Below are 27,068 nucleotides of genomic sequence, written 5' to 3'. Positions count from 1 at the left end.
GAGGTAAAGGTGTTTTTAAATGTATCTGAATTAACCCTCATGGAAAGCATGCAGGGATTGATAGAAGTATTCTGAGTGTGAAGGATCCCTGTTATTAGTTTGATGGAACACAAAGCTGTGACTAAAGCTATGAGGTCTGTGAGTGAGAAGTTATTTCTCCCATTTGTAGAGGAATTTGTGCAAAAACTATCCCTGTTATTGTAGTGTGCACACAGAACAGACAGCTTGTGGACCATGAAAAACTATTTGCTGAATTTGTAAAAATAAGCACTTGGATTAGCACGACTGACTTTATCTTTAACCCCCCGCATAACAGAGGCACAGTCGAAGAACTGCTGATTTAATCCAAGGAGAAACGTCCTTGAGAAGCATTTTTCTTGCTTTTAGTGCTCTTGGTGTCCTAAGCGAATGGAGAACATTTATGTGCATGTGTGCACTGTTGCATTGCTTAAGTAACTACTTGGGTGGCTGTCGTTCTGTGTTACTTGCATAACGGCACTCTGGTGTTATGAGGAGGAATGCAATGAGGGAAAAAACAAAATGCTGAACAACGAAGCAGGAAATAAACCACTGAAACAGTGAGCGGAGCTCTTTGTAGCAGGAGGTACATGTGCTTGTTATCTGTACTTCATGCTACTTGAGGTGTGTGGATTTCGGGCATGTTAAAATTTCTTGCTTCAAAAATTCAACCATTTTTATGTAGCGAAACTATTTTTTAATAGTATTATAACTGAAAATCTGTGTCTGTACAACCCTGAACAGATCTTTTTAGTTTTTTTTGGTTTCCTTCTGGATGCTGCTGGGTTTTATCCACACTTCCCCTAAAAACAACCTTTTTTCAGTGTACTTTAGAGAAAAAGAGAAACAAAGCACTGTGCAAACAGAAAGCGAACTAAGATTAAAGGCAAGACGAACAATGAACGCAACGAGGGTAGCATAGTCAGATTTGATGTTTAAGCCAACTGTAACAACAAAAATCTGCTTATCTGATGTTCCAACCTTATAATAAGCAAACTCTTACTAGAAGGCATTCAGGCTGCCCTTCTAAAAAAAGAAAAAACAGCATTTTATCAGCGCAGACCAGATGCCTTTTATCAGTTGAGATATATTGTTTGGGCTTCGATGTTCTTGCCTCATGCTGACATTTCTATTGAGGTCAGCTATGTAAAGAGGCCATCAGAGAGACACAGTATATATAAGGAGGAAGAGAAGCAGAAGAGAGATGTTGACTGAGAAAGAGAGAGGTGAAAAGGAGACAGGACGGGGCAGCGGGGGCGGGGGAACAAGGTGGGACATATAAGTCTCGCACGTGTCACGGTTGCCTTTTTAATTAAGAGGGTTTGCTGAGAACTCTGCCCAATTAAAAATCAAATGTGGAACAAGCATGCAGGTCATTTAGAACGCACGTATGCACACGCTGCCGACTTTTTCTGTACATGCCGTTGCTTGTTAGGCAGTGTTCCCTGTTGTTCGCTTCTGCTGCCTTCACTGCACTTAATTTGTTTACATAACCAAGTGAGGTCACAGAGCCAGGGTGTACGCTCTCAATACCTTACAGTCTTTTCTCCACTTGGGTAAGGAGTCTGTACAGAAAAGGAGTAGGTGTTCCTGAGTTGTTAGACGTGATTGGCTGGAACCACTTATGTCACTCCTAGATCAACTGGTAATCCTGACCCTAAAACAGCCATGTCTAACAGCTGAGGAAGGCCCGCTGGTTTCCTAAATAAATCAATTACCTCTTGACCTGTTTTGGTTTCTAGCATGCGGATGCAATGTAGTTTGGATATTATTCAACAAACTTCCAATATGTTTTCAAAAGTTTATTTTTAAAACTGATTTCTACTGAGGAATATAGTCCCTTTGAGGTATGTGGTGATATAGAGCACTGTTTGAGAAGCACAGTTGGTTCCTTTCATCCCAGCAGGTGGTTTAGAGACAGATGTCTCAAAAATTAGTCACACAAATCCAAAACTATATGCATGACTACATAGTGCCAGGAATAAATGAGAAAACACATCAGTGGATTTTGAAATGCAGTTCTGGTGCTTTCACAATCTATGGTGAAAGGTCTTCCTTTTCCTTTTTTTTTTTTTTAACTTTTCTTTGTTTTGTTGCTTATCCTTTACCATCTGCTTACTTCTCCTTATTATATCCTGCCCCCCTTCTCTCTCTCTCCCTTCTCTCTCTGCCCGCTCCCTCCACCCATTGTGTTCTAAGGAAGCGTGCCACCTGTTTCTATGGAAACAGCAGCTGATTGCCACAGGTGGACACCACTGCTACCCGATTAAAACAACTAGAACAAAAAAAACAAAGCGAGAGAAAAATAAAAAGACAACACTGTAAGCTGTGTTTTGTAATGTTTGTCCACGCATATGCCATGTTATGAAGAAATCGTGGACTGCTAATAGACAGAATGTCTCTCATGCCACCAATTAATGTGTGCATCTGCACGTTGTGGTTCTGTGCACAGGTACTTTCGCTTTCCGAATCTCTAAAAAAAAGAAAAAAAAGAAACAAAACCAAAAAACATCAATGATATCTCAGAAAACCACTCCTGCAGAGCTAAACCAATGCATCACAGTAAGAAAGCAAATATTTAATCCTGATTTTAAATCAAGTTTGATCTATAATTAAGTTCAATTTCAAATTTAGTTTTATTTATATCACAACAACAGTCATATCAAGGTGCTTTATATTGCAAGGCAACGACCCTACAATAATTCAGAGAAAACCTCAACAATCAGACGATCTCCAATACTGTGCAGGTTTATATGAAAGAAAAGATTCTTTGGTTGTTCAAAAACACATGCATTACAAAAACCTTTTAAAAAATTACAAGTAAAATATTTGAAACTGCTTATGGTCATATTCATAGAAGGAAAGCACAGGAGCTACATGATGTTAAAACCAGGCATTAGCAGGGAGTAGTGTTAGAGAAGCGTTGGTTTAATTGTGCTAAACAATATCTTGAAATCAATAGAAGAGAGAAAATGCACCAACTTTAACTATCGCAAATTGATTCAGTGCATCACAAGCTGATAGACTGGTATAACAAGCCTGTGTTGGATCCTATGTGAGTTTATTTATCTCTGCCTACCCAATAAAGTCACTCTGCCACCTCAACTGAATTCTGCTGATATACCTCAACTATAAGTTGCACTAATTGTGGGGTCTAAGCAGGTCAGACTTTCTCTGAAAATAAAAAGAGGCGATTCATTAACTTGTGTAGTCAATTTTAAAGCATGTCCATGCTCAAAAATTGCCAAACAAATATATAGTGTATTATGTGTTTATCTTGTTTTTTGCTTTTTTTGGTTTGTTTTTTTGGAATAGGAAAGTGACTTGAGCCAATTGTCTCTTGTTAAAGTTGGTTTCCTGTCCAGTTCGTATGGTCTTCTGCTGATCCAGTCTGTATGTCCAATTCACATGGATACGCACACTCACCGACCACTTTGTTAGGTACACCTACTCCACTGCTTGTCAAAGCAAAACTCTAATATGGCAGCTACTCAGTGCATTCAGGTATGCCCATATAATCAAGATGAACCAATAAGGTTAAAACCGAGCATTAAAAAAAGGGAAGAAATGCGATTTAAATGACTTCAGCAGTTGTTGGTCTATTTCCGAAACTGCTGATCTACTTGGATTTTCCCACACAACCATCTCTAGGGATTAGAAGAGAGTGCCCCGAAAAAGACAAAATATACACACTGAACACAGCTCTCTGGAGGTCAAATAAGACTAGCTAAACAGTTTTGAATTGATAAAAAAAGCAACAGTTAGTAAGATAACCACATTACAACCAAGGTACTCAGAGAGGCATCTTAAAGGAACAATACAGATAAAACAAAATAACGCAGTAGTGAAAACTATGAATTAAGGAAAGATGAAAATATCAAAAACTGTAGTTCCTGGAAAGGCCGCTTGAGACAGGCCAGAAACCTCCACTTTATAATGCCCAAATTTACAAATGAATGAACTGAACTTTTTATAGCTCCTCAAAAAGCTCTTTAGTCTCTATAGATAGTTTTCCCTCTCATATAAGTTTGTTTTTTATAACTCACCAGGTGAAATTATAATAAATCTTACATGTATCCATTTTTATGGTTGTCCTCCAAACTATGTTGCTGTTTTGGTGAATGAAATCCTAGTATTTTATTCGTATGTTACTTACCATTAATTAGTAGGTATTTCTTAACAGAAAGCAGCCATGTCAATCACTCTAATGAAGGCCAAGGTTTACATGTTGAAAAATAATTGACAGGAGAAGATGAAACACACCTTCATAGGTGGCGAATCCCTTTATCGAAAAACATGTTTTGGTTTTTTTTTTTCAGAGAAATTCCATTACAGGAATTTTATGAGTCATTTTCTGTGGCATCAGGTAAATGGTAACTATGACCGTGATTGTAATTAGCACATATAGCATTTTTTAGGAGGCACACGCTGTTTAATAAAGCTCACCCAGAACGTTAAAATATACAAAAAATGTAGCGTATGGGACTTTGTAAGAAGATGTGGGTGGGTTGCTGCATGGCAGTAATGTTAACAAGAGCTGTTTCTATAGTAACAGCTCATTAGGAGGCAGTTTGAACCATTTGATACTGTCCATGATTAAAGCACGTGTTGGGGGGTGGGGGCAGAATTGTGGACAAAATTGTCAGCTGTAGATGAGGACAGACAAAATGCAGGACAGAAAAAAATAAAGACGCAGTTATCGAAGGGGTGAGTATAGGAGGCCATGAGAGAACGCATAAGAGAGGCTGAGGTCTCTCATGCTTTGCTGTCGATATCCTTTGGTCTCACATGTCTCTGCCTTTCATCCATGGGTGCCTTGCGTAATGTGCGGAGCTGGTTCTAATTAAAAGTGCTTGAAGTTAGTACAGAGAGTTGATGGGCAACAAGAGCTGCCTGGAAGACTTCCTTCATTGTTCTCATTGTGCCTGTTGCCTATGGAGAGCATTGTCCGTGAAGATTTGGGAAAATCGTCACAAGGAATCTAATCACTGAGGTATTCTGCCCCGTGGCAAACTGGGCTGCACTACGGACTTTGTTGCTAATTGCCCTTTTTTTCCCATTGGAGTGAGCTGTCTTTCCTCTTCACACACACGCTGCCCCTCCCCCTCCCGCCTTCTGTGTTCCCACCCTACGGCAAAGGGAGAGTCATAGTGTGCCATGTCATTCTGTGAATGTGTAACGCCAGGCCCAGGGCTGACTTGGCCTTGCATGTCCTCTTTTGCAGTCTCACATTGAGCCTCACTTTAACCTTTTACATTGACTGTACAGAGAGATTTGTGCAGGAGTTGCATTAGCAGTTCCTCTGACGGTAGTGATTAATCAAGACAAGCATCTTTGGTCCCCAAGGACAGTGCAGTCTTTAACTTGATGTGGCACAACATTGTAGTCATAGGGTTTTGTTGCACTTGGTAGTTCGGGAATCCAAGCTGATCTTGGAAGAAATAAATGATATGCAAGCATTTATTTGGGTTCAAGAAATGTGGAATATGTGCAGCTAAAATGAGTTGTCAGCAGTTACCTGATTTTGACTGTTGTCTCTTCTGTGGACAGTAAATAAGACACTGCATTTACCAAAATTGCAGTTTAGCTTTTTTAAAATTAGCTTTTAAAATTTATTTCAATTAGTACAAAAAATGTCTGCCAGACAGAAGTGAACCTTTAAGTGTCAATAATGCATTGTCCATGATGCTCCTCCTATGTACGTTTTCATGTAGTTCATGTACACTAAAAGTTGCATATTTCATGCACATGTTACACAGCCACTTATGTGCTTAAATGTTGGATTAATAAGGAACTATACACAGTAAGTAAGCACTTTAAATAGGCGACACGTGGCATGTAGTAGGATGCAGATGAAAAAGTAAAGGGCTATATGAAAGAAGTTATATCTTATTGATTTTATGTGTATAAAACATGTTTTTATTATATATTTAATGTTTTCTGTATTTAATGCTTTCTATTCTATTCTATCCATCATGTCCTGTCCACGTTACAAAATTTTTTGGTTTTTTTGTAGCTCTGGTCAGCTTTTTAATAAAACAACTGGGGTCCTAGCGTCCCCCATGTTCTTTATACACACTGGCACGCACTGCTTTTCCCCAACAACAACTTAATTTAATAGCAGCGCTCTGAAGTAAATACAGCCTATAACTTTACTGCTGCTGATGAGTAATGCTAATGAACTAGTCTGGGAAGTGCTAAAGCATTTTCCTGTAATTTGACAAGCATATGTTGTGGAAAAAAACAAACGTAAACTTAACGAATTTTAAAAATGTAGATAATGTTGACGATTCTTCATAATTGCCTCTCAGCAAGGTCATTAAACTTTTAGCGAAAAAGTGCTTGTAGTTATTCTTAGCCGCCAGAAGTCTCTGGGTTTATCTGTTGACGCATGGCTGCTTCCGACTCAGATACTTTGTTGTTTGAAATGACGACAAACAAGACATTAATATAGAAAATGGAGCTGCACTATCTACTTACTGCTTATCTGGCTCAGTTAGATTGCTGCCTTAAATTCTACTCCCAGATTTCAGCTTCAATTGTAATAACTTTGTAACAAATCTGAGTGTATGATTGATGTATAATACAATAAATTATCTTTTCACTACCAAATGCCTTAACTTTAGTGGAAAAGATTTACATAAAATGTTGCAGTTCATTAACAGCTGAAAAACAGCCCGATGCCTGGATGGTTATCAGTTTATGTCAGGGAAGCAAGATTTTGCTAAGCCAAATATCAATATTATTATAACTAAGAAGCTCATCATTCAAAAACTGAAATGACCTTTAAATAAAAAGTCTTCCTAAAATCCTAAATGATAAAACACATAATGTAGCAAAGGGAAGGACAGCTGTTTACTTACTATGTGTAGAATCTTTAATATCTACTTACAGAAACTGATATTTCAGATCAGATTCTGTAACAGTGAAATATCTGGCCTTTTGCTGTTAAATGCTTTACTCTGTTAATGAGCCGGTTACTAACTTCGCATGTAGTCTAGTCCTGGGTGGGGGATTTTTCCTGAAAACAGCTGCTTCCTCTGTTTAAAAACATCGATCAGAGCTGTGAGACGGAGAAAATAAATGCAGCTGAAATCCACAACAGCTAGAAGTTGTTATAAATGTTAGGATGGAGTAAAACCGCAGAGCCGGGTGATTATGTGACCTATTTTGCATGCAAACAGTACTATGAAAATTTTTTATTGTCTCCCTTTTTGAATTTTTTTTTATAAGGTAATGATTAAATTTGTTGGTAGATAAAATGGAATGAGCTGAGAGGAACTTTCAGTTAGAGGGGGATCCTAACAAACTAAAGTCGGGAAGTTTACCACTTTGATGTAATGCAGCATTTACTTTCAATTTTATCATCTTGTTCAGGTCAGGATCCATCTCCATTAAGTGTTACATGCTCAGACACGACCGCTACAGGCTTTGAATTGTAGTAGCCTGCTGTGCCTTGTACCCAGGGGAAATTTTCAATCTTAGGTGAGATCCCATCAATTTTCACAACATAGCAGAAATGAAAAAAACAAAAACAAAGCAAAACACAAAACAAGATAAAAAAAAAAAAGTTGCTTTAAAAAAAGAAAACCCCAATTAAAAACAACTTTGCAACAGATTTAAGGACATAATTTTGTTTGCCCAAACACATTTTAGCTTAACATGCTATTGTCCCATTTATGTGTGGCAACAGCATTTCCTTAAATGTAGTCATATCATCAGCCTCAATCAGAGAGCACTTTTGACAAATATACTTAATCAATCAGCCGTTTTTTGTTTTGGGTTTGAGTTGAACCAAATAATCACACATCAGAGTCAGCGCTAATCCATTTTCTATTTTAAAACGTCCTGTTGGAAAGTCATGAACTAGTACAGTCTGTAATGGTTCTACTTAGCTGGACAGTGTCATTTTGCAGACACTGGGACGGTAAATAAAATGACCATTATTCTCTGAACATGATTTGGGGGTAAGAGCATGTCTCAGTAATAGCGTGTTTAGTTCTTAATCAACTCAGTGGGCCCACTTTTTACAGTGAATGCTGCATTTTGGAGAAGCGGTACATTCTGTTTGTACTCCCACACATTTGGCTGTCACAAACAGAGCTACACAGTGCAGATGGTATGAACCCTCGGGAGCCAAATCAGCAATCAGAAAGCACACTTATTGATTTGCTGTAACACAAGCTATACAAAAAGCAGCTCAGAGGGAACGACTGAGGCAACCGGAGTGTCTAGCGGAGGGTACGTCTGTCTTCAAATGAGCGTAGGTGCACAAAAGCACATGTGAAAGAGTGCACATACTCTTTCACAGAGTGCACACACTCTTTAACAGAACAGACAAGCAGACGCCATCCTCTTTATTTTTTTCTGTTCATTTTAAGCCACACACTTGCTTTCTGCGAGAGCTCAACTAACAACTGCTTCCTTTGCATTTGACACAAGTTGCCAAGTTGCGTGTTGTTCGTGTAATCTCTAAACTTTGATTTCAAACTGTTTTCTTGTACATCAGACTATTTCCAAGATTTATTTGCAAGTGAAAAGGTGGTCTGTAAACTTTTTTGTTGTTGAATTGTTTGAAATGTGATACTTTTCACTAAATCTGTCTACATCTTAATCAAATGCACACCTTCCTGTTGACTTTAAAAGGAGGCTGTTGAGCTTTTGTTGTTTCATCTCTCACAGAGAACAGACTTCACTGTTGCACTTTGGAATAGCTGCAGGGCTGAGACTGAGTACCCAGTCATTGATAACGACTGTAATAACAAACTGCGGCAAACAATCTATCCAAGTCTTCTTCACATGTGTTACGACCACATGTTTTCATTTTCTTGAGAAACAGCTCTTTGTCTTTGTGCAGGTTGTGTTCCAGATACTTACAAGCACCCTGTTTTTACCAAGATTGGGCTAAACACATTGACTGCTCACAGCAAACACAAACATTTATCTCTGTATGCGTTTCAAACACGCAGGGCTTACTGGCTCTGCCTGAAGCGTGACTGTAGCTCACTAATTAATGTTTATTTGATCTGTAACAGTAACAACAACGCGTTGCAGTTTTACTGGAAATTAGATCTTAGCCAGACGGCAATTTTTCCTAACTTTGTGCTTCTTGCCTGGCCAACACCGGTTCAGACGTTTTGTGCAGGAATAATAATTTTACACTCTTCAATCTCTTCAGGCTTCTTAGGACACTCATTATGTGCAGGGCTGTATAAACAGTTTGCCAGTTTGTCTGAATGTATACAGTAGTGAGTTTTACTATACCCGTTTTATTAGACTCACACTGTGCCTCAGAAAAAGCAGTGCAGGACCAGTGGTCATTGTATACAGTCAAACATTGCAATGAAGGAAAAATGGCACAATTACTGCCTGTAAACTATTTGTATGTACTAATTTGAGAAAATATTGTTACTTAGATTTAACATAAAAAAATAGGTTTTGGTAATGTTACTCTGTCCTGTTTTAATTTAAAATGTAAATAAAAATGTAATATCATTTATCCTGTTTTAATGGTGCAGACAAATGACCCGTGTAGTGTCTGTAAGTGTTTTTTCAATTTGTCTTTTCATTATATGTTGTTTACAGTGGATAAACAAGCTGTAATTTGAAGAATTACCAAACATGGGGGAAACGTAAAAATTAATAATGGCTTTTATTTAATTGAGCCCTGATGACATCTTTCAGCTTACCGTGAGCTGGCTGGAAACACTTCTGGTAGACAGTCAGCTCATACACATTAGACTAATGCGTCTGAAAGAAAAGGTAATGTTGAGAAAATGGCAAGCAGACTTGTTCATTATTTGGCATTTAACTTTAGGTGGATAGTTTTCTAATTGCATTAGGAATCCCATTAGCTTCCACATCCAATAATCTCTTCTCAGTGAAACCGTGTCTCGAACTTGGCGGCAGCTTGATGACTACATTTTCTTTTAAAAGCTTTTGTCGATTTAAAGACAAGCGAGTGTCAAGTTTCACTGGGGATGAAAAGAGTGCTGGATGCTACAGGTTGTACAGGCTCACAATCACATGTTGGTCAGTTTTGCTTCATTCTTGACCCTGAAAATGTATTTTTATTACTCACAAATAACAAAGCTATTTTGTAGCTTGAGCAGAGAGTGGAGCACATTAGCTAATATTCACATGTAGCATCGCTACAGAACTGATGGACGGGTGGTGTCATTAGTGTCTTATTGTTCAAGAGAGCCACAGTGGAGTAAGAAAATGTGGTGCAAAAGGGTTATCTACGCAGCTTCTTTTTTGGCTGGACTGCATGCAATAAATTAAAAGTGTGTGTGTTTGACACAGGTGTGACCATGAAGCTGATGGATGAGGTCGCTGGCATTGTGGCAGCTCGTCACTGCAATACCAATATTGTCACTGCCTCAGTGGATGCCATCAATTTCCATCGCAAGATCAAGAAAGGTGAGGATAACACAGAGAATACACTCATACTTTTAAATCTCTGATACTTACAAATATCCAGAGATGCAGGGAGATATTTCTGCGTGATTATTGCTTTTTTTTTGTCTTGTCCATTTGCTTTACCAAGAGGAATGCTGCAAAACGTTTTCTCGCCTTTTGACCAGAGATGATAAAATGGAAACTCTAAAGCGTTTTTCAATTTAGCCTCTGGCGGTGCTGTTTTAAATCAACTAAGCCAACGTTAACAGCTGTCACACGGTTGCTATCCAAGGCCAACTGTGTTTTGTAGAGCTGCCACTACATCTGGAAACACACACCACTGTTAATAATGACCTAACTATTTTCCATTACCAAACTTTGTCTATTTATACTGTATTTGCTGTAAGCGCCTTACAGTCTGAAAGGTTCAGATGAACAAATTCTAAGCCTCTAAATACCTTTATCCATGTAGCCTTTGATATTTCAGTTGGAAAATGTGTCCAGTCGAACACTGGAGTGCAGAATTTATTGCCAGGACTTCCTGGATAAGTTCGCTTATCCAAAGTCCTTCAGGGACAGTCATAATAAAAGCAATTCTAAGAAGGCAGGAACATAGTCTCCTAAAAAAGGCACACATAACAGACATACGTATGATACATGTCTGACAATACAGTATAACTGCAACCTCCTCAGTTCAGTTCGGGGGGGGTGAACAGCACAGAGTGGTGGAGATCCATGACCACATCTTTCATCTGCCCCTAGTTGCTCCACTTGCTACCTTCATCTGTCCTCACAGTTCAGTTAGTGCTGACATGATTTCCCCTGGCTCCACTGTGACTTAGGGGTTATGTCACTTCTACAGTTCTCATTTTTGCTCTAGCTGGTCAGGCAAAAAAAAAGAAGTTAAGTTTAGGGAAATAATGGAAATAAGTATCAAAACAAAAAGGATCCTAAAAAACAGCCACTAGCTTTGTCGTCTCTACCTCTGGATTTATTTTGTCATTTTATTTTTATGCATTTTCATCTTGCTACTGTTTCTTTTGACAGTTGAATTGCTCCCAACTGTTTGGTGCTAGCATTTCAATCTTTGCCACATAAATATATAAAGGAACACACAAATGTCTTGTTAAGGTCCTGGTCACTAAGTGCCAGACATCTGGATAGCTTAATTTTAATTGTGGTAATACAGTAGAAAAATTACAAAAATTTACCTAGTTGTGATACCTGAGAGGACGGTGGACTTTTCACTTTAAGCACCATAGATAAGAACTGATTTGAACTGCCTCAGAGGTCCACCTTTGAAAAATCACAGAAGACACAAAGAACACCAGAATTATAGAAAAAAAAGCAGACTTAATAATTCAAATATTGAGGCACTGATGAGGATGCACTGGTGATAATATACTAGTCAATAATGTACCATAGGAGGGTTCAGGCAGGGGTCTTTTCTGTGATCCATTATAGCAAAACAACCAGAGATACAAATAATGAGAAGAAAGGCTTGAAACTTCAAAAGGTTGGATGAAAGGATATTTCAGAGACAGGGACTGGAGCGCTGATGGTGAGAGTGAAAATGTGATACAGAAGAAAAAATAAAAGCACCAGTGTGTCATCGTGAGTGGTCACAATGTTGTTCTTGTTTATTAAGTGTACATTTCATTTCATTGAAAGCATTATTTGTTAAAACCCCGACATTTTCATGTACTGTCTAGCTAAAGAAAAAAAAAAAGACCCGTGGAAAGACACTCAAATGTGTTTTTGTCTTCAGTGCTATTTGTTAGTCAGTGAAAAGACTAATAGAAAAGCCTAGACTCCATCCATCCATCCATCCATCTTCATCCGCTAAAATAACAAATCTGTTGTTGTGTGGTATTACATTACATGCACACAGCACTGAGCCTGGACATGGACTGGGTACCTTCATCAAAGCAGATTAGCTTTATCAGCTCTTCAGACATGGGACTCTGCCAGTTGTTTTGGTTGGCTGACCTCCAATGCTGCACAAGTCAAGAGCTACATTCTGCATTAATCTGAAGGTCTTCAAAATCACCCATCATCAAGCCTCATTTTTGTGTAATGTCACTGAGCAGAGGTTGTTTCACTGAGCCTAATAAATCTTAGTAAGAGGTAGTTTATTTAAATGAGACTTGACACATGGGAGCATTAAAAAAATCCTCTAAAGGTCAGTCGACAAGAGAGAAATGAAATGCTTTAAATTTGTGGTCTCGGTTGCCAGGTATGCTGAAAAGACCTCACCGCAGTTACTGCACGTTACTATCTGTTTAAAGTTCTTTACCCATATGGATTTTCATGATCACCTTGTTGCCGTTTCCTAAATATCTCAGCATCCAAGGTTACTGAATGTGTGATAATGATAGCGTAATAGTCATCTTAACATATATAAAAATCTGTGTTGTGAAATGTTAAAAACAAATAAAGACTTCAATTATAAAAATAAAAAAAATCTAGAAAGTTGAATTTTCTCAACTTGATTAAAGACCTTGTGCATATTGTTGGATTAAACATTACAGAAACTTAAAAGTGATTTTGGTAATTAATAATACTGTTAATTTAAGGCAGCTGTGGCTTAAACCTTGTATTTGGTGGTGATAATCAATTTGCTAAGCTCCGTATATCATTAGAATTCTTGTTGTTTGTAATTTAAGATTTTGGACATTTTTTGCATGGCATAAAGTTTGACTGTGTTATTGTCTCATGTGTGCCTACTCTGAACCTGTGTGCAGTTTTGCATTTCTTTGCCATCTCCATTTTTTTTCTTTTTACCCTCAGTACTTCAGTTCTAGGCTGCATCACAGAAAACCATAATCAAAACAAACACAAAAAGTTTGTTTGTTAAAGCCTTAAAAACTGCTTTATAAATGTAGTCTCGTTGTTCCTGTGTGTGTTTTCTTTCCACACGCTCTGGGCCTCCTCTCACACTTCAAAGACATTCATGTTAGGGTAACTAGCTATTCTAAATTGGCCCTAGGTTCGAATGTGAGCGTGAATGCTTGTCTGTCTCTTGGTGTCAGCCAAGTGATAGCCTGACAGCCTATCTAGGGTGTACATGGCCTCTCAACCTGTCACAGCTGGGATATGCTCCAGGCCCCTGTGATCCTGAATTGGATAAGAGGGTGGATGGATGGATGGGTTAGGGTAACAAACCTGGGTTTACTGCAAAAAGCCTAATTATTGACTCTATAAGCATATCTTTTGACAACAGAGGCTTATTTGTCAAGAAAACCGAACTCATACCCATGAATTTTGCAGAGTATCCTGCATGAATACGAGATCTGTAACTGAACAACAGTCAAGTCTAATTCTGATAGAATTCTTGTATTGTTGTCATCGTGTCAGAGTGCTTTGCAGCTCATACACTGATAAAAGCCTTTCCCCCCCTTTTTTTATGTGCATCATTTATTATTTAGGACTTTGACTATTTTATAAGATCTCACTCATATACTTGCGATCTGTTCCTGACTGCAGGAGTAACACCTTCTTTCCTTGTCTCTATGGCAACTGCAGTAATATTACAGTACAGGCACATCAAAGAGAATAATGAAATACATCAACAATGCTCTGTAATATTATTTGATGACTTTTTTTCCCACCTCGCTGCAGTGACAAAAGGTAGAGAGCACATTTTTGAGTGAAAGACAGTTGGTTGATTAGATATCTGAGAAAGTGCAGCTTCAATATTACTTCAGCGTGAGCTTTTAGCCAGAGGTCGCCGGCCTGTCTCGAAAAGTCCATGATGCAACAATGTGATAGAGACTGCAAGACCAGAGCTGAAATCTTCCTCTGCTAGTTTATTATATAGATCATATTCAGTGTAATTAAAGCTATTTAGTATGAGTTTACTTACATTATTCAGTATTTTTGATGTAGCGGTTGGAATGCTGTGTTTTTGTGAAAACCTGATGCCTTGTGCAACTTCTTTTTTTCACCTTTATAAGACTAAGTGAAGCCTTAAAATAACTGCTATGTCTGAGAAATAGTAGAAAATGTTATGGTAAAGATCAAAAAAATGAAAATGTCTCTAAATGGCAACATATTTAGGTTTTATTTTAAAACACTGAAAATCAGAGTGCTCAATATCCTTTTCCTCTTCTTCCCAAGGGTGTGTGGTGACGGTGACAGGACGACTCACATTTGTCAGTAACAAATCAATGGAGATTGAGGTGTTGGTAGACGCGTCCTCAGTGGTGGAGGCAGAGAAGGGGAAATATCGTGCTGTCTCAGCTTTCTTCACCTTCATCTCCCTGGACAAGGACAATAAGCCCCTGCCTGTCCCTGCCCTTAAGGTTGGTATCGTCCAATCTCCTTCTAAAGTCTGCCTGTCTTTTAAAACCTTGATACATAATTTGTGATGTTATACTTTATTTTATATCCATATCCCTTAGTACAGAGTAATTACATTCACAAACACTGACAGTCAAGTCTGTTTTTTTACAGTATTCTAATGGAAAATAATCAAGGCATGGATTTTATTGCATTTTTGCTGCGATATCATCTTTTAAAGGCTAGTTATTTTTAGCTCGGTCTCTTCTAACTGCTGATAACATTTCCATTAGTAATTTTTCTTTATCGTGACATGTAAAAGGGCCATTACAAGACTGGATCAATGGAGCCTTCATATATAGAAAATGTTGAGTTGGGTCAGACTGATCTTTGATCCAAAACCACTGTAAAATTTTCCAGATAGCTGAAAAAAATGACAAATATGAAAAAGTATACTAATACTTTTAAGATTATATATTAAAGACTGTCTTCACAGACATGGTTTTTGGAAAGCTCAAAGATACTGCCCATTGTTTAGGAATTCAACATGTCAGACTCTTTAGAAAGCATTCAAATCCTCATAGTGTTTGGGTATTATCCTTCAGCAGTGAGCAGGGCTGAATGATCTTATTCCCACAAGATCTCTGAGATGAGTATCTCTGGGATGAGTATGCCTGACTCAGCACTTACTGCCAGCAAGCAAAGACTGCATGCTTACCTGCAGACAGGAGAGAGATGCCTGCTGTTTGTTCAGGCTCTCCAACACATAACGATCCAAACCTTGTTTTTATGCAAACACCGAGCTCATGCGCCATCTGTTTAAGTCATTAATATTAATGAGAAGCTATCTTTTTGCAATTTTACACAAGCGAGGAGCTTTTAAAACCATATTCTAAACAAAGCAATGTAGTTTGTGTTAAGGTTCACATTATTTTTAAGTGTCGTGATTAAGATTTTCACTCCATATTTTGTAACTGAGCAATTCAAATTCTACTTAATGTTTTGTTTGAGTTGTCGTTGTTGTTATTAATGATGTACTGCACTCCATTTTCTTGAGATGGGTGGGCAGTTTCAAATTTGGGTTAGGGTCATTATTCCCTCAAGTGCACTTGTACAAATTTCATAGAGTTTACACCAGAACTTATAATTAAACTAGAAGTATTTGTAGAATACTGAAAAAAAAACAACCAAAGGCAATAATACTAGCAACAGAAGAACAAAGAAGAAAACAAATAGTATGATAATAAGTACAAATAGAAATAATAAATCTTTGATTTTTGAAAATAACACATGTATTCTACAAAAATGCATTTTAACTCCCGCCTGCAAGACAGTAGTGCATGACACTATGTCCTTCCATGTTTCAAGTACCATGAGCGTGTAATAAGAAATTTGCAGGAAGAAAGCTGCTGTGGTTGAGAGTGAAGCGTGAAAAAGGATTGTTATAGGTGTGTTGTCATGCCACAAGTGCAGCAGTGACTCATTTGACCATCAGGTCACAGTTGAAGGTGCAGTGTTAGCCTTTATAAACCTTTATAAACCACAGCACATTTATTCAAGACTTCTCTGATGATGCCCCTGCAGATAGAAGTGTTCATCAAATGCATGTCGCCTTTGGTTGGCCTTTTCAAAAGTGTCTGTCAGTCCCCTGATTTCCATTTCACAAAACCTGCATTTGGTTTGCCCATTGTCTGCCTCTCCCTCCATGCATTCATTACCTGGTTTTCTGCCTCACGTAAGCTGCTCATTGCTTTTGTTTTAATAGGAGGGAATTGTAGCAGTTATTACACTCATTGTAGTTTCTATTCAGACCTCAATTTTATCAAAAGAGAGGCTAAAAAATCTCCTGGTGATTTTAATAATTCATCCTCAACACTATAAATGGAAATCTAAATGGAGCCTAGGCTGCCAGGGATCTGATGTAGCTTGTCAAATAAACAAGGGCAGGGCAAAAGAGAAACGCGTGTGTGAATGAGTTATGAAGAAAGTGCATGTACACAAACACGAGCCCTTTGTGTGCAGGTCTGCATGTGTTAGAATGAGCATTGCCTGTGAATGTGCACATCCATGGAACAGATCATTGAGCACAAATGCGTGCATGTTTATTTATATGAGCAAGAGGAGGAGGACAAGGCTCGATCGGTGCTATTTCTGGCTTTATGACTATTTACTGGAGGCATAAGCATGAGATGAGATTGACTCTGACTCTACTGATGGCAGTAAACCTTTTCATAATTGTTGGTCTTTGGTGTGTACACGAGAAACGTCATGTGCAGGAAATAAGGTTCAACACGTCAGTCCAATTAACACCCAAATTTTCCCTAACAGGAGAGATGGGACTGTGGGAGTTGGAAAGACAAACAGATCAAAAAGCAAAAAAAGCATCGTAAGTCAGATGATTGTGAGCAGAACAAATCAAAATGGAAGGATGTGGAAGTGAAATGTTTTTGTGTATTTGGCTTCCACATCCTTACATTTTGGCCACATAAAAGGTCTTGTGCAAAAGTCTTGATTCCCCCCTCATTTCTTTATATTCTGCTTCCAAAGAGCCAGACTTGTAATTTTTAAAATAGTGTTGAGTAATAAACGTAGGCCGACCGTTTTTAGAGGAATTTTATTTTTTTTGGTAACTTAATACTGACCTGTGAATCAGTCATAATCGACATAATAAAGCATTTTGTCTACACACACCAAACAAAATAGCAAATATTTTATTTTAAATGATATCTTTAGGCACAAAAACACATAATTTGTTTCCAGTTCTTTTGTTGAATCAGTATCTCTAAAATACTAACGATTATAAAGTCCCAATCAAAAGTTTAAGACCACTTGAAAAATGGCAAAAACTCATATTTTGCATGGTAGGATCTTAACAAGGTTCCAAGTAGACCTTGAACATGCATTAAGAAGAAATGGGAGTGAGACAAAACATTTTTTCGAGCATGCAATTTATTGAAAACTGAAACAGCTGATCGAGCTTAGGACCACATGCCATTAAAAGGTCAAATCTGTGCAAAAATCTTGATTCATTGTCATTTTCTGTCAGGTCACACTGTCATGACCTTCGGATGGCAAAGGCAAAAAAAAAAGTTCACTTTTTGAACATGGTCGGGTTGATGAACTGCAAAAGCTTTGGGACCTGTACCATTTGAGAGGGATAAAATAGTATTTTGGCACTAACAAGCTAATTCCCCAAATATTATTAGCATTAGTGTGCTGTGTGTCCTTAAAAAATCTGGGGAAACTGCAAAAGTGGAAAACAAAGGAAATAGGAGAGGAGCAAGATGCCTATGTCTAATGTTCAGTGAAGCCTCATCAAAAATGGTCTCAGTGAAAGGGTGGCTGTCAGGAAGCCCCTGTTAAGGGAGAAAAGGCTGTATGCAAAATTAAAAGAACAGAACTGAAAATCAGTCGCAACAGTTCTTATTGAGTGAAAAATATAAATCTGAAATTTTTGGGTCCAGTCGTCATCAGTGTCTTTGGAGGAGATACAATATACAGTGTCTACAACACACACAGCATCCAAATAAGAATGTCCTTCGAGAAGACTAGAGAACTATTTCTGTAGACTAGTTAAAAAAATTAAAAGAACTCTTGTGTTCAGGCTGTATAGAAATATAGGTGTCATACCAAACAATGACTTTCAAGCCTGTTAGAATCGTACAAACTCTATTTTTGCCTTATGTACATGTACATTTGCCTGTTTCAGTAAATCGTTGCACCTATTGCCAGGTTTACCTAGCAAAGCATAAAGAAACAAGGACTGGCTCAAGACTTTTGCATGGTACAAAATAGTATCATCAGCTATTTCCCAGAAATAGTAAGCCGTGGTATTTACTGTCTCTGTGTTAAAGATCCTCCAGAGAATTAAAACCTTTTCTTCTGAGCTAGCATGAAAGTGTGATTACACAAAACGTGTCTGACAGTTAGCAGTTAGTTTGGCACAAAGAGTGGAAACCTTGAAGCAGCCACCCTGGCTCTGACTAAACATAACAAAAGCTATCTACCAATGCTCAACAGTGGGACAGATTGTGTTATTACTCGGTGTTACTTAGACTGCTACTTCAAGAGTCCTCAAAGTCACTGTATCAGCTAAAAATACTCCTGTACGTGACCACAACTTAATGTGACCTTTAGAGATGGGTAATTTTGTTACCCATGAACAGTGCAATGCTTGTTGTTTTTAACCTTTTCACTGAAGTAAAAAAAAAAAAAAAAAAAAAGCTTGTTTGGCTTGGCATAAAATTTAATTAAGCTTCATTTCCCCAAATACTAAACTTGCTTCCTCTTATACCTTTAGTCTTCTAATGCCCCATAGCCCTTTTCATCAGGGAATACTGAAAATCCTTATAAAACAAACAAACTTGTTTCTCTCTTACTTATTCTGGCTGTGTATTATTTTGCCAGGAATGATTGAAATGAGTAAACTTTTCTGCATGCAAGTAGAATAAGACTAATGACTGCATGTACTGTTACATAAATTGAGTTACTTTAAGGCACTGTGATAAAATGGACTGGCTGCTGTAAGTCTTTAAAATGTATGACAAAGACACCCAAGTGTGCGCTTTCAGAACTAAATAATAATAACAATACCTTGACTAAATCTATTTGTCTTTCATAGAGACCTTCCATGTTTATGGAAACCTATACCTCTGTCATTTTTCTCCGTCTCTGCTGAAGTTGTTGATCTTTTTCAGTAGGTAAAGGCTATAAAAAAGAACTACAACTAGAGTCTTTTAAAATCGTCTGTTCTGTGGACATAAAATGTAGAAAGCACACTGGTAGCATGAGACGTTAACTGCGGACCATTCAAACCAAGACGTTCCATCTTCTTGGGACAGCATATATATATGTGTGTGTGTGTGTGTGTGTGTGTGTGTGTGTGTGTGTGTGTGTGTGTGTGTGTGTGTGTGTGTGTGTGTGTGCTAACATGTATGAGCTGGACTGCTTACGCAGCCTTGTTTTTATCTCTCCAGCGCACCTGTCGTCACTGTCATTTGCACCAAAGCAGGTGAAACTGATTCACAATGGTTTATGAATTAGTACCCTTGTTTAACTGACTTTATGTTATATTGTGGCCATCTGGTATTCCCCTAGTCTTATTGAGCAGTGTCTATTACAAGATTGCATTTCACCTCTCTTTTGTCTCTCTGATTCTTTTTGTTCTCCGTTATCCGTTTGTTAAAAAACAAACAAACAACAACCAAGAAAAAAAGGTGATTCTCCCTGCTTCTCTTTTATGTTTATAATGCAATTGTCTCTTTTTTTTGTCCTTTTTTAGTACTGCTGAAATTTAAACTGAAAACACTCCTGAAAGCTCAAACCATCACTTATTATAATTTCATGGCAGCTTTTGCCCCAGTTGAGCTCTATAAATAGTCTGATCGACATGACTTCTGCTATTTTTGACTGCAGGTGCTTTCCCTCCCATTTTCCCTTCCTTGATTTCTTGCCAATGAGCTCAGTGCAATCACTATTTTTAGATTTTTCAGTTTCAGCTCACTAGGGAGTTAGGGACGGTGGGAGTGTGTGTATGTGTAGCTGGGCTGTCACTAATGTTAGCATACTGTGGGTTATGCTGAAGTGGGGCATAAGGACAGCAGGCGCACAGAGGATAGTGGGGAATGCCTTGCCTATCTATAACAGTAATCTTGAAAAGGAATTACTGAAATATAGTATATATACATGCTAGGCCAGGATTTTGGTCAAAACAGCAAGCACAAAAAATGCATTGTTAGTAGAAATACAGTATTAATAGGTCCACCATTCATCCCTGCTGAACAAAGAAAAGCTTTGTGTCTTTGTGTATGTGTGTTTTTCTTTATTGCATATCTCCATTTATTGATTTAAGTATTGTTTCACTATATCTCTCTTATTCTTGCCTTCTTGCTCCATCTTTCCTCTGATTTTTCCTTCTTCCTTCTATTCCATCTCCCTCCTTCCTCGCTGGCAAAGACTCAGCTGGCCTCCCTTGACACGAAAACAAGCCTGGTCGTCATGACAACCTCATGTAGTTCACATGAAGTGATGCTCGTTTATTTTTAGATACCTCCCATTTAAGACAATCAAAAACGTGTTAACGGGTACACCCGTTAAATTTAACGCCCAGATCATGCCTGCATCTGTTAGGCACTGCTAAATGTGCACATCAGGGGGTTATCATTCTACCTCATACACTAAATATTGTGTGTTCACAGTTCGAACTAAATTCTCTTCAGTTCAGTGAAACCCAGTTTTCTCTTTGACAGTACATTATTTAGATATTTTTTTGTTAAAGTTATTCAACTTTTATTACTTTCCGATAAACATCTGTCTGTCAGCAGCACCCAAAAGAAGATTAAAAGGGTGATAAGTTTTGTCTGTGATGTTGTATTGTCATGTTGTTGCCTTAATTTGAGATCAAATTCAAAATTAGATACTAAATCATAATGAAAAAGTATAATTTTGTTATATTTAGAAAGAGTAATTTAGCATATTTATGATATGAGTCTTTTCAGTACTTGTATTTTAGTGCTTTTAAATTTTCCTTTCAGAAAATCTTTGATAGAGATCAGTGTCACTTCTAATTTTCTTGTAATTGCAAATTACTTGTTCTTTAAACCCAGTATTTAAACTGCTACATAAGCAACAACTGATCATTTTCAGATCTAAAATTGTCATCAGAGTGAATTTGAAAAAAATGATATGAAAAAATTTATTTTTTGTTGTATTTTTCCTCAAAATTACCTGATCGATCTTTCATACTACAGTAGAAAGTTCAGTATAATTTCTGTCCGCTATCTTACATTAGTAAACTGCTGAAAAATAGGATCCAACTGAGGCTGTATACTTCAGACTCTTCATTGGTGTTGCTAAAGCTGCGATGAAGCCCATAAGAACTTGGCATGTCTGTATTATCAGATAGCTGCAGTGAAAAAACTCAAAGCATTTATGACTAAATGAAAAGATCCACTGGAAGAGCTCCTTTCACCATCCAGAAGAGCCTGGCTGATATAAAAGGATTCATTTTATGACTAGAAATGAAATACCTTTCATCTTTGTCTAAAATGTCATCCTTTGTGTATACCTCTCGGTCCCTCTATCACACACAGATATATAGGTTAGTATCCAGGCTCATTCTATTATTTGTCTTGTGCTGGCTGTTTACAGCTTTGTGCTACCTTTACACAGTGACATTTGCCAGTGCCACTGATGCCCCTTGCCCACTCTAATAGCAGCTCGCGCCAACACAACAGAACCCACCTGGCATTTTGCTGGCATTGTCTGAGCAAATCTCCTTTACATGTATTGTCCCTGTTCCACATTTACACCGTATTGGTTTTTCATGCTCCATTCAGCTGTCCACCGAGTGGATTTAATTAACAACAGGTGAAACATCTGTCCTGGGTGTTTGACCCAATCAGCCAAAGTTCTGGGCTCTGATGTTATCTCACTGGAAGATTTTGAGAGTAATTCTTCTTTTTCCTCTTCTTCTTCATCTTCTGGGCTTGTAACATCAGATCATCTGCCTTAGTAACCTTAGTATCATCTTCATCATGTTTCACCTGATCATATCTATATATGCAGATAAACAGCATGGGTCAAGAAATGGCAATGCCAGCCTGGTAAGTCATTGATGATCAAGACTAATAACGGATGAGTAATTTTCTGAGTTTTCAGTGAGCACCAACACAAGGACAAACTGTTATGCTGAACAAAATGATGATTTAACAGTCACAATCACATTTTTTGTTTGTTCAATACTTTGATTTATGAACAGAATAGATGGGAATTTAGGGAAAGCCCTGTTAACCAAAAAGCTTCTTGTAAGTCCGTAGACACTGAATCAGCTAGGGTCAGCTATCATTCTTATTGTAAAGATAAATAACCTTGATGAAACATGAAATGGTTCAGTTTACCCGAATGCCAATACATGTAGTGATTGTCACATGACACTGCTGGAGTATAGGCATTTGCCTTAAATACAATATAACAAGCATGCTGGTTTTTGCAAGGATATTTCTGCTTTATTTTTGTAGTGAAGACAAATTACTTAAGAACACAACAAGGACCTTAATAAAAAATGAATTGCCTCATGGAGTTATGCAAATGTAATTAACATAATGGTTAACATACCCATGACACACGTAACCTGTGGTACTGTGTGTAGATGGATGTGCACCGGCCATATGTGCATATTATTATTATTAGTAATATTATTATTGTAATTATTGACTATTAAGTAATAAGGCTAAAAAAACAAGGTTTGAACAGTGATCAGGAATTTGTTTTTACTGGATGGGTGAGCTGAATGTATAAATTGGTGTCTGGAAATATAAATCAATTATTCAATTACAAAATATTCATGTAATTAGTTCAAATCAATTTCAAGCTGTGCAGGAAAAATTGCACGTTAAAAATGTTTTATAATAATTATTATTTTAGTTTAACAACCTTTGATATGTTAATAGTCAAAGCTTACATAAATCTCTTCTTCAGGCAGACAGCAAAGCTCACATTTTTCCTGCCAGCATCATTTTTAGCTGTCATTGTCAGACAGTCTGCAGCTATGATTCATCAGCAGCAGTAAGGTATACAGTTTCGTTTTGCTGTTTGCTAACTCATCTCAAACCGTACATCGATATGGTTTTAAAAAGAGGGATTTTTACTATTTACTAGTACAATTTTTATTCTTTAAAAAAGTTAAATAAAATATATTAATTCATTTTTTTAAATTAAATTGACATCCTTACAGTTCTGTCTGATCATAAACAGTCTCACCATGTAAACCTTTTTTCTTTTGCTTTGATATCATGGCTGCAGTTTTTCAGACTTAAATAAATAAACAATAATGTCTTTGGATTGTTCCAGCCTGTTCAAGAAGGATGATTTATAAGCCTCTAATTGGTGTTAGGATCCTAAATCACCTTGTTGGGGGTTATTTCAGTAATGCTATAATGCAGCTCCCTGCGCAGCTCAAAGTTTTAACTAGATAGAGCAAGATGCCTCTGCCTCATTAATGCACTTGATGAATTGTTAGGCTAGTCAATAGATTGTCCACAGAGTTAGACAAAAGGAATTATGACATTATAGGTCATGTTTGTGTATTTGTCTGCCTTCCAACATTGCAACAGGCAACCATTTGTAACCACCTTTATAATAAACTGTATAACAGCGAGGAAGGAAACACCATTTAACTGAGTAACTGTGACTTGAAAATTAAATATATGTCAGTATATTTGTCTTATGTGAAGAAAATGAATAACCACTAAATAAAAAATTATTTGTATATATGGGGGCACATATTTACAAATACTTCATTAAATGAATAGAAATGAAATTCATTGTTTATAGAGTATGCGAATAGATATTTAACAGATACGTCAGAAATAAGCCCAGCATCACATTGAGGACCTGTCCAGGGTTTACCCTACGCCTCGCCCTATGGTGGCTGGGATAGACTTGGAGCTTGTAGAATACAAAAAAAGATAATATGTTAACTTTTTGCCAACACAGAGATACCAGTTAAGACGCTACAGATGCCGCTGGAGCATCTGTATGTTTAACAGTTAGTTAATGTACAGACACTTAAATATAGTAAACTTTGCAATGTATTTTTTAATAAAGGAGCAGAACGTTGTGTGCATAAGTTCTGCTTATAATCATTTTATTTACTCTGGTAATTCTTCATTTTCATTTTTTACTGCTGACGGCTGCGTTTAACTATTTCATTTTATTTGTGGTCCTTAACTCAAATTTTGTTTTAATTGTGCTTACTTATGTCTAATAATTAATTTTTTAATAATGCAACTTAAGTCATGCTTTTTTCACCTTTAAGAAATGGATTACATAAATAAAGTTTTGCTAGAACATTTCAAAACCTTTTAATTGTGTCATTGCATTATAGAAAGATAATCATACTACAGTAGTAACAGTAGTAGTAATAGTAGTATTTTTAGTAGTAAAATACAGACCTTGAAATTTGTAAAACATGGGAACATTTGATGCAAAAGTTAAAAAATGGGATCAGCATTGTTCAACAGTGTATGCATGCATATATGAGGTCATTACAATCACAGTGCACTACATTTGGTTGCTGTTTGGGGTGTAAAGCAATGGCTAAGCTTGTTTAGAGTTGATCTGACCCACCCTGCCTGATTCTGTAACTCACAGTCTGTAACCCATCTCAATCCAGTTAGAACTTCATCACACCAGTAATCACTTATATAAATACACATACCTTATATAATTATAAATAATTTTATTTGTGTATTTAATTTTTTTTTCACTTTTTTTGCAGCCTATTCACCTACCTGTGTAGATATTCTGACTGAACAGAACCACGTTTACATTTTACATTATGTACAGAACCACAGTATGTGGTTTTCAGCAGGCATTAAGCATGTGAATATGTAAGATACGTAAGCAATCATTTTTATGGTCATGACTTGTCAGTTCCTTGGTTATATTACATGACGCCCAGATATTGTATGTTATATGTGTCTATATTATTTTTCTGAAAAACTTGTTCTTTCCCCCTCTCTCTCTCTTTTCAAACTCAATGAACTGGAATTATCCATTACTTTCAGTTGAATGGCAAAAGCAAAACTGACTGAGCAGTATGTTGACTGTTATATAACTGCCATACAACAAACACACCAATATGTATGCTGTATGCTCCTGAACCTGTTCTACAGATAAGATATTCCCACTGGTGTTGTGTTTGTAGCTCAGCGCCACTGTTTTAATATTCTCGTCACATTTGAGTAATGACCCCCTTGGGCTTGTCCCCGGCATTATGTTTTGTCATGTTTGTTACCACCCTGCTCTCTCCTTAAATTTAAGGTGCCATCTGTCAGTTTTGCACCCTGTTTGTGTGAGTGGCAGGTGCTCTTGAATCTGCCAACCACCTGGTGTGTACGCAGCAAAGAGCCTCCATCAGAACATGTCATTAGCTCTAACAGTACGCTTTATATATGAAATACAAACATGTTCACGTACCCTGCTTTGTTACAGTGCTTTGAAGATAAGGTAAGGAGAAATCAGTCAGCACCTTCAAAGAAAGTGTGACATGGTCACTGGTGGTGGTATTGTTGCAAATCATAAGGTTGGCCAACAGTCAAATTAAACTGTACAGAATATCGAGTGCTTACTCCTATAAACCAGCAGCCACATTTAGCTTCAAAACAAACAACTGCACAGAATTAAACAGTAAAAATGATTCATAACAGCTGTAAATCTATAGAGTGTTTCCAGATGCCTGCAACATCAATAATACTGCACTGGCGCTGTGCATAGAACACACTATCATGGATGCGGTCAAGGTTGGTCAAGAGAAGGTTTGATGAGATGATGACATGAGTTGAGAGGCTAACACTCACCACACATTACCGGAATTGCCCTTTATGTACTTCTACAGCATTATTTACCTATTTATCAGGTTGTGTCTAACCTTGTGAGTAGATGTTGTTACTATGACCAAAAAATGGATTCATGAACCTGATCAGCTGACTCATCACCATTCTTCAGTCTTGCCATTAGTGTTGCATTAATATAAAATGTGTTGCTGGAAATAAATGCATTCACACACCTTTAAAATGCAGAAATTTCATATGTGGCAATGTCCTGCATATGTCACATGTGGTTTCAATCAACTTGACTTATATGTAGTCTTCTTCATATATTTTGTATATCATGCTGGGTCTTTACAAGCCTAGAGTCAGACGCATTTGTTCTATATTTCACCTAGAAGATGAATGGCAATTTCAGCAGCACTGTCAAGTCAATTAGATCAGAGCTTCATGCCCACGGTTAATATAATAATTAGAGGGGAAACATTCCAGTGTGTAGATGATAAATGTGTCTGGAAACAAATATTTTTGTCTATTTTCTTTTCCTCTAGGTTGAAGGCGAGGATGAGCAGAGACGTTTTGACGAGGGGAAAGTACGTTACCTCCAAAATAAAGAAAAAAGGCTGTCAGATAAGATGCGTGGCCAGTGACGCTGCCACTCAGAATTTAACACCTGCAGCAACAATACAATAACCCCACACAATATGTAGTATGAAGTAAACATTTTCTGCTTTATGATTATTGCTTTTTCTTGAACCTGAACCTGTGATTTTTTTTCCTGTGCTACACCAAAGTATCCACATATACTGTATATGTATGTAAGAGTACATAATTTATTTTGGAGAGAATTTTAATGACGTATGAAGACTGTTTTTTTTTTCGATCACTGTCTCCTGTCTCTGTGTAGAAGAGTACTATTTTGTTTGTGGAAGATCTGAAGACTTAATTATCATGTCAGTTTAAAGTGATAATCTGAGCACAAGGAAACTGATGAATAAGCGAGTGAGTAGTAATAATGAATAAAAGATCCAAGTACTA

At 37.3% G+C, this 27,068-nt stretch overlaps 1 protein-coding gene across 3 annotated transcripts in view; it reads left to right on the top strand.

Annotated features, from left to right (window-relative positions):
* The window catches only part of acot7 (acyl-CoA thioesterase 7), a 57,642-nt gene extending 30,574 nt beyond the window's left edge, over positions 1-27,068 (top strand). For all 3 annotated transcript variants that reach the window (XM_082517756.1, XM_082517754.1, XM_082517755.1), the window contains 3 exons: positions 10,324-10,440; positions 14,539-14,723; positions 26,582-27,068. In XM_082517756.1, coding sequence (XP_082373882.1) covers positions 10,324-10,440; positions 14,539-14,723; positions 26,582-26,680 — 401 coding nt within the window. In that variant the 3' untranslated portion in view covers positions 26,681-27,068. The remainder of the gene's footprint in view (positions 1-10,323; positions 10,441-14,538; positions 14,724-26,581) is intronic.

The sequence above is a fragment of the Aulonocara stuartgranti genome (assembly GCF_965226115.1).
Source record: "Aulonocara stuartgranti genome assembly, chromosome: 20".
Taxonomy (NCBI): Eukaryota; Metazoa; Chordata; class Actinopteri; order Cichliformes; family Cichlidae; genus Aulonocara; species Aulonocara stuartgranti.
Note: the sequence above shows the minus strand (reverse complement) of the source record. Positions and strands in the feature narration are given on the sequence as shown.